Source organism: Oncorhynchus kisutch, linkage group LG10 (assembly GCF_002021735.2).
Source record: "Oncorhynchus kisutch isolate 150728-3 linkage group LG10, Okis_V2, whole genome shotgun sequence".
Classification (NCBI taxonomy): domain Eukaryota; kingdom Metazoa; phylum Chordata; class Actinopteri; order Salmoniformes; family Salmonidae; genus Oncorhynchus; species Oncorhynchus kisutch.
Window position 1 is genome coordinate 17,304,233 of NC_034183.2, and position 10,581 is coordinate 17,314,813.

The 10,581-nt window shown below is 45.2% G+C and overlaps 1 protein-coding gene across 1 annotated transcript; it reads left to right on the plus strand.

Annotated features, from left to right (window-relative positions):
* Positions 1–674: 674 nt before the first annotated feature.
* On the plus strand, positions 675–10,293 carry LOC109898752 (overexpressed in colon carcinoma 1 protein homolog). Its single transcript, XM_031832850.1, has 5 exons — positions 675–708; positions 1,266–1,290; positions 8,177–8,212; positions 9,404–9,483; positions 10,286–10,293. Exons 1-5 carry the CDS (start codon positions 675–677, stop codon positions 10,291–10,293), a joined length of 183 nt encoding a protein of 60 aa, XP_031688710.1.
* Positions 10,294–10,581: the final 288 nt, after the last annotated feature.

Here is a 10,581-nt window from a genome sequence, read left to right on the forward strand (position 1 = left end):
CTCTACCTGTCTCTCACTCTGGCCCTACATGTCCTACACATCCATATCAAGGTCCCTCTCTGTGTGACGTGGAGTTGGTACATACAGTCCACCCAGGAGAGCTCTGGAGTGCCACTCGAAAGCCACCAACAACTGTCAAATCACAGACAGCCCTACGAGCTCATCCAGCCAACATCACCCGCAGTGCTCTTTCACTGCCTTTACAATGGGTTCTGGATTGAGCACTGCCTTACAGTGGGTTCTGGATTGAGCACTGCCTTACAATGGGTTCTGGATTGAGCACTGCCTTACAGTGGGTTCTGGATTGAGCACTGCCTTACAGTGGGTTCTGGATTGAGCACTGCCTTACAGTGGGTTCTGGTTTGAGCACTGCCTTACAGTGGGTTCTGGTTTGAGCACTGCCTTACAGTGGGTTCTGTTTTGAGCACTGCCTTACAGTGGGTTCTGGATTGAGCACTGCCTTACAGTGGGTTCTGGTTTGAGCACTGCCTTACAGTGGGTTCTGGTTTGAGCACTGCCTTACAGTGGGTTCTGGATTGAGCACTGCATTACAGTGGGTTCTGGATTGAGCACTGCCTTACAGTGGCGTTCATTAAGCTGTGGCACATTGATTTCTGTAACATCTTCTAAGAGTGGGAAGGGAGCTGTTAAGTCAGGTAGTTGTGTTAGTAGTGATGTATGGAGCCTATGGCATTTCCGATCAGAACGGTACTGTAGAGAAGGGTACAGTGATTAGCTGTCAATGATTCTGTCTGCTCTGTGGTTACTGATATTGTATATGGTAAGGATTCTTCAAAGACAGAGTTTGTCGTGTTTGCTGCACCTGTATGTAATGCACTACATCCCTATAAATTAGGGCTGATCAACTCCGGTCCTGGAGGGCCCGAAACACTTCTGGTTTTTGTTTCTACCTGGTGGTTAATTGCACTCATCTGGTGTCCCAGGTCTGAATCAGTCTCTTATTAGAAGAAGAGGATGAAAACCAAAAGTGTTTTGGCCCTTCAGGACCGAAATTGAACAGCCCTGCTATAGATAAATCAGGCACACAGTACAAACAGGAGAGATAGACAGTGTGAATGGATGAGTAAATGTGGGCTTGATGTGATGCGTGTTGAGTGGACTCGCTGTGAGACAAGACCACCTCAAATCAGCAGCCTCACAAATAAAATGTACTTTTCTATTTTATTCCACACGTCATGTAGCATCCAGAACTAAATAAGGATAGTTGCCTATTTATATTGTTGTTATTTTTATTGAGTTCACAGGACCTGCAGAAACTTCCAAAGATTTGTAAGTACAGCAACAGTCTCATCCGATTACTCCTTCATAGACTCAAGGTGTTGCCTTCATAGTGTACAGCACAGAGAGAGGAGAGGGGGGAGAAAGAGAGAGGGGGGAGAAAGAGAGAGGGGGGAAAAAGATAGAGAGAGAGGGGGGAGAAAGAGAGAGGGGGGAAAGAGATAGAGAGAGAGGGGGGAAAAAGATAAGAGAGAGAGGGGGGAGAAAGAGAGAGGGGGAAAAAGATAATAGAGAGAGAGGGGGGAGAAAGAGAGAGGGGGGAAAGAGATAATAGAGAGAGAGGGGGGAAAGAGATAATAGAGAGAGAGGGGGGAAAAAGATAATAGAGAGAGAAGGGGGAGAAAGAGAGAGGGGGGAAAAAGATAATAGAGAGAGAGGGGGAGAAAGAGAGAGGGGGGAAAAAAGATAATAGAGAGAGAGGGGGGAGAAAGAGAGAGGGGGGAAAAGATAGTAGAGAGAGAGGGGGGAGAAAGAGAGAGGGGGGAAAAGATAATAGAGAGAGAGGGGGGAGAAAGAGAGAGGGGGGAAAAGATAATAGAGAGAGAGGGGGAGAAAGAGAGAGGGGGGAAAGAGATAATAGAGAGAGAGGGGGGAGAAAGAGAGAGGGGGGAAAAAGATAATAGAGAGAGAGGGGGGAGAAAGAGAGAGGGGGGAAAAGAGATAGAGAGAGAGGGGGAAAAAGATAAGAGAGAGAGGGGGGAGAAAGAGAGAGGGGGAAAAAGATAATAGAGAGAGGGGGGAGAAAGAGAGAGGGGGAAAAAGATAATAGAGAGAGAGGGGGGAGAAAGAGAGAGGGGGGAAAGAGATAATAGAGAGAGAGGGGGGAAAGAGATAATAGAGAGAGAGGGGGGAAAAAGATAATAGAGAGAGAAGGGGGAGAAAGAGAGAGGGGGGAAAAAGATAATAGAGAGAGAGGGGGGAGAAAGAGAGAGGGGGGAAAAGATAATAGAGAGAGAGGGGGAGAAAGAGAGAGGGGGGAAAAAAGATAATAGAGAGAGAGGGGGGAGAAAGAGAGAGGGGGAAAAGATAAGAGAGAGAGGGGGGAGAAAGATAAGAGAGAGAGGGGGGAAAAGATAATAGAGAGAGAGGGGGAGAAAGAGAGATGGGGGAAAAGATAATAGAGAGAGAGGGGGGAGAAAGAGAGAGGGGGGGAAAAGATAATAGAGAGAGAGGGGGAGAAAGAGAGAGGGGGGGAAAAAGATAATAGAGAGAGAGGGGGGAGAAAGAGAGAGGGGGGGAAAGATAGTAGAGAGAGAGGGGGGAGAAAGAGAGAGGGGGGGAAAAGATAATAGAGAGAGAGGGGGGAGAAAGAGAGAGGGGGAAAAGATAATAGAGAGAGAGGGGGAGAAAGAGAGAGGGGGGAAAAGAGATAATAGAGAGAGAGGGGGGAGAAGAGAGAGGTGGGGGAAAAAGATAATAGAGAGAGAGGGGGGAGAAAGAGAGAGGGGGGGAAAGAGATAGAGAGAGAGGGGGGAAAAGATAAGAGAGAGAGGGGGGAGAAGAGAGAGGGGGAAAAAAAGATAATAGAGAGAGAGGGGGGAGAAAGAGAGAGGGGGGAAAGAGATAATAGAGAGGAGAGGGGGGAAAGAAGGATAATAGAGGAGAGAGCGGCGGAAAAAGATCAATAGAGAGAGGAAGGGGGAGAAAGGAGAGAGGGGGGAGGGGGAAAAGATAAAGAGAGAGAGGGGGGAGAAAGGAGAAGAGGGGGGAAAAGATAATAGAGAAGAGAGAGAGGGAGAAAGAGGAGGGGGGAAAAAAGATAATAGAGAGAGAGGGGGGAGAGAAGGAGAAGGGGGAAAGATAAGAGAGGAGGGGAGGGAGAAAAGATAGAGAGAGAGGGGGGAAAAGATAATTAGAGAGAGGGAAATCGAGAGGGGGGAGAAAGAGAGAGGGGGGAAAGATAATAGAGAGGAGAGGGGGGAGAAAGAGAGGGGAGGACGGGAGGAAAAGATCAATAGAGATGGAGAGGGGGAGAAAGAGAGAGGGGGGAAAAAAGATAATTAGAGAGAGAGGGGGAGAAGAGAGAGGGGGGAAAAGGATAGTTAGAGAGAGAGGGCGGTGAGAAAAGAGAGGAGGGGGGAAAAGATAATAGAGAGGAGGGGGGAGAAAGGGGGGAGAAGAGAGAGGGGGGAAAAGATAATAGAGAGAGAGGGGGGAGAGAAAGAGAGAGGGGGGAAAGAAAGAGAAGAGGGGGGGGAGAAAGAGGAGAGGGGGGAAAAAAGATAATAGAGAGAGAGGGGGGGAAGAGAGAGGGGGAAGAAGACTAGAGAGGAGGGGGGGAGGGGAAAAGAAATAGAGAGAGAGGGGGAGGGGAAGAAGAGGGGGGAAAAGATAATACGAGAGAGAGTGGGGGAAAGAGAGAGGGTGAGGGAAAAGATAAGAGAGAGGAGGGTGAGAATAGAAAGAGAGAGTGGGGAGAAGAGAAAAGAAATTGAGGAAGAAGAGAAAGAGAGAGGGTGGAGGGGAAACGATATAGAGAGAGAGGGGGGCGATAAAGAGAGGCGGGGAAAGATAATAGAGCGAGAGGGGGGGAGACAGAAAGAGAGAAGGGGGGAAACAGCGGGGGGAAAAAGATAAGAGAGAGGGGTGGTGAGAAAAGAGAGGGGGGGGGGAGAAAGAGAAGAGGGGGGAGAAAGAGAGAGGGGGGAAAGTATAGAGAGAGGGGGAGAAAGAGACGAGGGGGGAAAAAGATAATAGAGAGAGAGGGGAGAAAGAGAGAGGGGGGAAAGAGATAATAGAGAGAGAGGGGGGAGAAAGAGAGGGGGGAAAGAGATAATAGAGAGAGGGGGGAGAAAGAGAGGGGGGAAAGAGATAATAGAGAGAGAGGGGGGAAAAAAGATAATAGAGAGAGAGGGGGGAGAAAGAGAGAGGGGGGAAAAGATAGAGAGAGGGGGGAGAAAGAGAGAGGGGGGAAAAAGAGAGGGGGGAAAAAGATAATAGAGAGAGGGGGGGAGAAAGAGAGAGGGGGAAAGAGATAATAGAGAGAGAGGGGGGAGAAAGAGAGAGGGGGGAAAGAGATAAGAGAGAGAGGGGGGAGAAAGAGAGAGGGGGGAAAGAGATAAAAGAGAGAGAGGGGGAGAAAGATAATAGAGAGAGACGGGGGAGAAAGAGAGGGGGAAAGATAATAGAGAGAGGGGGGAGAAAGAGGGAGGGGGGAGAAAGATAATAGAGCGAGAGGGGGAGAAGAGAGAGGGGGAGAAAGATAGAGAGAGGGGGGGAGAAAGAGAGAGGGGGAAAGAGAGAGAGAGGGGGGAGAAAGAGAGGGGGGGAAAGAGATAATAGAGAGAGAGGGGGTGAGAAAGATATAGAGAGACAGGGGAGAAAGAGAGGGGGAAAGATAATAGAGAGAGAGGGGGGAGAAGAGGGAGGGGGGAGAAAGATAATAGAGAGAGAGGGGGAGAAAGAGGGAGGGGGGAGAAAGATAATAGAGAGGAGAGGGGGAGAAAGAGGGAGGGGGGAGAAAGATAATAGAGCGAGGGGGGGGAGAAAGAGAGAGGGGGAAAGAGATAATAGAGAGAGGGGGGAGAGAAAGAGAGAGGGGGAAAGAGATAATAGAGAGAGGGGGGAGAAAGAGATAATAGAGAGAGAGGGGGGAGAAAGAGAGGGGGAAAGAGATAATAGAGAGAGAGAGGGGGGAGAAAGAGAGGGGGGAAAGAGATAATAGAGAGAGAGGGGGGAGAAAGAGAGGGGGGGGAAAGAGATAATAGAGAGAGGGGGAGAAAGAGAGGGGGGAAAGAGATAGAGAGAGAGGGGGGAGAAAGAGATGGGGGGGAAGAGTAATAGAGAGAGAGGGGGGAGAAAGAGATAATAGAGAGAGAGGGGGGAGAAAGAGATAATAGAGAGAGAGGGGGGAGAAAGATATAGAGAGAGGGGGAGAAAGAGAGAGGGGAGAAAGATAATAGAGAGAGAGGGGGAGAAAGATAATAAGAGAGAGGGGGTAGAAGAGAGAGGGGGGAGAAAGATAATAGAGAGAGAGGGGGGAGAAAGAGAGGGGGGGGAAAGAGATAATAGAGAGAGAGGGGGAGAAAGATAGAGAGATGGGGAGAAAGAGAGAGGGGGAGAAAGATAATAGAGAGAGAGGGGGAGAAAGAGAGGGGGGAGAAAGATAATAAAGAGAGAGGGGGTAGAAAGAGAGAGGGGGGAGAAAGATAATAGAGAGAGAGGGGGTTAGAAAGAGAGAGGGGGGAGAAAGATAGATAGAGTGTGAGAGAAAGAATGAGAGAAATGTAATGTAATCTGTCTTAAATAAAAAAAGGTCTATTACATGCATGTATATTATACTGATATTCCCTTGCAATACCTCAAAATGCCTACTTTCAAATATGGCATTTGTACGATGCAAACATTTAATGTGAATCCTACGAATAGAATATTAGTGTGTAGAGAAATGAAAATATGTCAACCGTACTGATTTTACAATGAATCAGCCTTGTTCAGTAAAGAACTGACTCACTGTACATCAACAATATGTGCAACACATCCTGCTGCCCTGTCCTCCACCAGACGCAGTGTGCCACTGTCAGCATCACAACGTAGGCAGAGGGAGGCGGCAGCCATTTCCCCAATTTAAAAAAATAAATAATTGTGTGCTTTATGATAAACATCTGAGCAGTTAAACTGCTCAATCCAGAACCCTGACAGCAGCACACTGCCAACCACAGCCAGCCAGTCAGTCACACACCTCCAGGCCTACAATGCCCCGTTGTCACACAGACACGACATGTACACTTACAGTGCCTTGCGAAAGTATTCGGGCCCCTTGAACTTTGCGACCTTTTGCCACATTTCAGGCTTCAAACATAAAGATATAAAACTGTATTTTTTTGTGAAGAATCAACAACAAGTGGGACACAATCATGAAGTGGAACGACATTTATTGGATATTTCAAACTTTTTTAACAAATCAAAAACTGAAAAATTGGGCGTGCAAAATTATTCAGCCCCTTTACTTTCAGTGCAGCAAACTCTCTCCAGAAGTTCAGTGAGGATCTCTGAATGATCCAATGTTGACCTAAATGACTAATGATGATAAATACAATCCACCTGTGTGTAATCAAGTCTCCGTATAAATGCACCTGCACTGTGATAGTCTCAGAGGTCCGTTAAAAGCGCAGAGAGCATCATGAAGAACAAGGAACACACCAGGCAGGTCCGAGATACTGTTGTGAAGAAGTTTAAAGCCGGATTTGGATACAAAAAGATTTCCCAAGCTTAAACATCCCAAGGAGCACTGTGCAAGCGATAATATTGAAATGGAAGGAGTATCAGACCACTGCAAATCTACCAAGACCTGGCCGTCCCTCTAAACTTTCAGCTCATACAAGGAGAAGACTGATCAGAGATGCAGCCAAGAGGCCCATGATCACTCTGGATGAACTGCAGAGATCTACAGCTGAGGTGGTAGACTCTGTCCATAGGACAACAATCAGTCGTATATTGCACAAATCTGGCCTTTATGGAAGAGTGGCAAGAAGAAAGCCATTTCTTAAAGATATCCATAAAAAGTGTTGTTTAAAGTTTGCCACAAGCCACCTGGGAGACACACCAAACATGTGGAAGAAGGTGCTCTGGTCAGATGAAACCAAAATTGAACTTTTTGGCAACAATGCAAAACATTATGTTTGGCGTAAAAGCAACACAGCTCATCACCCTGAACACACCATCCCCACTGTCAAACATGGTGGTGGCAGCATCATGGTTTGGGCCTGCTTTTCTTCAGCAGGGACAGGGAAGATGGTTAAAATTGATGGGAAGATGGATGGAGCCAAATACAGGACCATTCTGGAAGAAAACCTGATGGAGTCTGCAAAAGACCTGAGACTGGGACGGAGATTTGTCTTCCAACAAGACAATGATCCAAAACATAAAGCAAAATCTACAATGGAATGGTTCAAAAATAAACATATCCAGGCGTTAGAATGGCCAAGTCAAAGTCCAGACCTGAATCCAATCGAGAATCTGTGGAAAGAACTGAAAACTGCTGTTCACAAATGCTCTCCATCCAACCTCACTGAGCTCGAGCTGTTTTGCAAGGAGGAATGGGAAAAAATTTCAGTCTCTCGATGTGCAAAACTGATAGAGACATACCCCAAGCGACTTACAGCTGTAATCGCAGCAAAAGGTGGTGCTACAAAGTATTAACTTAAGGGGGCTGAATAATTTTGCACGCCCAATTTTTCAGTTTTTGATTTGTTAAAAAAGTTTGAAATATCCAATAAATGTCGTTCCACTTCATGATTGTGTCCCACTTGTTGTTGATTCTTCACAAAAAATACAGTTTTATATCTTTATGTTTGAAGCCTGAAATGTGGCAAAAGGTCGCAAAGTTCAAGGGGGCCGAATACTTTCGCAAGGCGCTGTATTTCATGCCTCTTTTGTGTACAGAGAAGAAACGTGACAATGTCCATGGCATAGTCCAGTAACCATTTCACCTCCATTCATTGTAGGTAGAAACCCATCATCCACATTATTGATTCCCTATGATCAGTGGCCTCACAGAACCACTATATCAAGTTTTGATTTATTTTTCTGTTATTTAACTAAGCAAGTCAGTTAAGAACAAATTCTTATTTTCAATGACGGCCTAGACTTGTTAACGGTGGGTTAACTGCCTTGTTCAGGGGTAGAACTACAGATTTTTACCTTGTCAGCTCAGGGATTTGATCTTGCAACCTTTCAGTTACTAGTCCAACACTCCAAACACTAGGCCACCTGCCACCCCAAGTCTTGCCCATCTCATAATCAAGTCACATTCACTATCCAGGTCAACTATATTCATAAGTTCTCTGTGACGTGTTGGCTGTTATGTACAATATGTTTGTGCTTTGAGCATTCTATCCAGTCATGTGAGCTGATCTGTGGTTATTGTCTTAATCAGGACAGAAGAACCATCACCAGACGATGAGAAAAGAAGGTAAGTGATTGTCCTATCTTCCTACTCCTCTGCAAAAGGTTTAGCCCAAACACAATCCAAACCATGTGTGTTCTTACCGTCATTAGATCGCATTAAGGATATACCATCCAGCCTTGATTTCAACGTCCACAGTTGTCTGGTCCGGACGGACCTATATTTGGCCTAAACATATACGTCTATAATTGGTTCAGATTTGGTCCGGACTGCACCAAATCTGAATCAATTATAGACGTCTATGTTTGGACAACACAGTACAGTACAGTAGAGCAAGGCAGAGTACATTACAGTACACAGTAAAGAACAGTACAATACAGTAGAGTAAAGTATAGTGTACTGTATTGTACTCTACCCTACTGAACTATACTGTACTCTGAATTAAACTATACCCATACTCTACTGTCCTGTGCTCTTCTGTGCACTACTGTACTCTAATCTACCGAATTAAACTATATTATCTATACTCTACTCTATTGTACTGTGCCGTACAGTACTGTGTTGTTCAAACTTGTGAAACATAGACTTGACGTCTATGATTTGTTCAGATTTGGATCTGGTCTGCACCGACCAAATTTGTACTTGTTTGGAATAATACCCAGCATGCTTTGCACGTGTTTGTTTTTACATTTTGGTCATTCAGCAGACCCTCTTATCCAGAGTGACTTACAGTCAGTGCATTCAACTAAGGTAGATAAATAAAAACAATCACAGTCATAGCAAGAATACTAAGAATGTTATCACAGTCATAGCAATCATACTAAGAATGTTATTGTAGATGAACTGGTCTGTTGGTTATTCTTATTGATAATGTATAGCAGTTTAAATTTTGCTGTAGAATCAATGACAGGAAATATGTGTTTTCTGTTATTGAAAATAACTTAATTTCAATGTCTGGATATGTGTGTTTATTTTTTTACATCTGCAGAAGGTGTCTTCACCTTTCATTCAGCACCTAAAATGCACCTGATTTCAACGTCTGGAAAATATGTGTTTTCAACTTCCAAAATATTTGTATTTTTGACGTCCAGAAATCATCTCTGGGACTGATGCTTCCTTAATGTGTTTTGGTTACATTCTGTACACACACACTGCAGTGCTAACACACATCATACCCTGTCGTTGGTGAGAGTCTGCCACGATATAGTGTCTGGATGTCATGTGACCTTGGATCTTTTTTCATACTACCTCTCTCAGGAACTATGGCGGGGTGTATGTAGGTCTGCCATCTGACATGACCACTGTGGCAGCCAGCCAGTCCAAGTCCACAGGAAAAGGTACAACATGACAGCTGCAAGATATCTGTGTAGTGTTGTAAGGTTTAAATTATGCATTGCAATACGATTGGTTGTTACGTAATTTCCATTAATTTTGACTGTACAGGGAATATCAGATGATCTACCACTCAAGGACATACCACTCCTCTTTAGCTGGTAGTTGATGCCCAGAATAGATTGATTGGTTCCTCCTTCGTGGGAAGTCTCCAGAACATATGGCTGTCGATGGTTTAGGAATAGTGAACCACTGGGCACACACTGGTTGACTCAACATAGTTTCATTGAAATGCAGTGGAAACAATGTTGAACCAATGTGGAATAGACCATTTATTGTCATCTGTGTCCAATGGGGAGACATTAGATGCCAGTAGTGTGACATCTGTGTCCTTATTGGAAAGAGACAGATTGGGAACCTGAGGATGTGAATTCTTCGTAATGTGGATTTTTTTTAAATGTGTGGAGGGGCAGTGGGTGGGAGTGTGTCTGGGAGTGTGTGTGTGTGCATGTGCGTTTATGTGTGCAACAAAGACTGACTCAAAAGACTAATTTCATAATGTTGATAATTATGATGTCTGTCTGTCCCTCCCCGTAGACTAAAATATATAGAAGGGAATCATTGACATACAACACAGGTACACAACTATTTTCCTCCCTTCATCCTCTTGACATGATAATACAACACAATTAATGACAGCCTGCACGGATTATAAATGTTGTACTCAAACACAATAACATCTTATGTAATGTGGTGGCTGGCTATGACCTCTGTCTGACTGTCTGTATGTGTTATTCTTCTTTCCAGGACTGTAGATACATTATTCAAAACATACAGGGACATTCAATTCACACGTTGAGAGGAGGAGTGTGCTCGGATTACTGATTCCCCAACACAATACAGCCTTCGTAAGAGTGAGAGACCGTTCTCTGGCCCGGACCATAAGGTCAGCCTACTTCTGTCCTGAGGAAACTGTGTCAGAGTGGCACCGAGTGGAGGCTCAATGGACACCTTTTTCTGAGGATTCTTTGCCCTTATTGACACTCGCATAGATGTGGACAGCAGAACCAGAGCAGTCGGTGGCCGTGGGGAGAACATGAGCA

Excerpts from the sequence above, each read along its gene's own strand:
- LOC109898752 (XM_031832850.1), top strand. The coding sequence starts at position 675 with ATGTATGGAGCCTATGGCATTTCCGATCAGAACG. Across the intron at positions 709-1,265 it reads TGGCATTTCCGATCAGAACG|GACCTGCAGAAACTTCCAAA; the intron begins GTACTGTAGAGA and ends TTGAGTTCACAG. Across the intron at positions 1,291-8,176 it reads GCAGAAACTTCCAAAGATTT|GACAGAAGAACCATCACCAG; the intron begins GTAAGTACAGCA and ends TGTCTTAATCAG.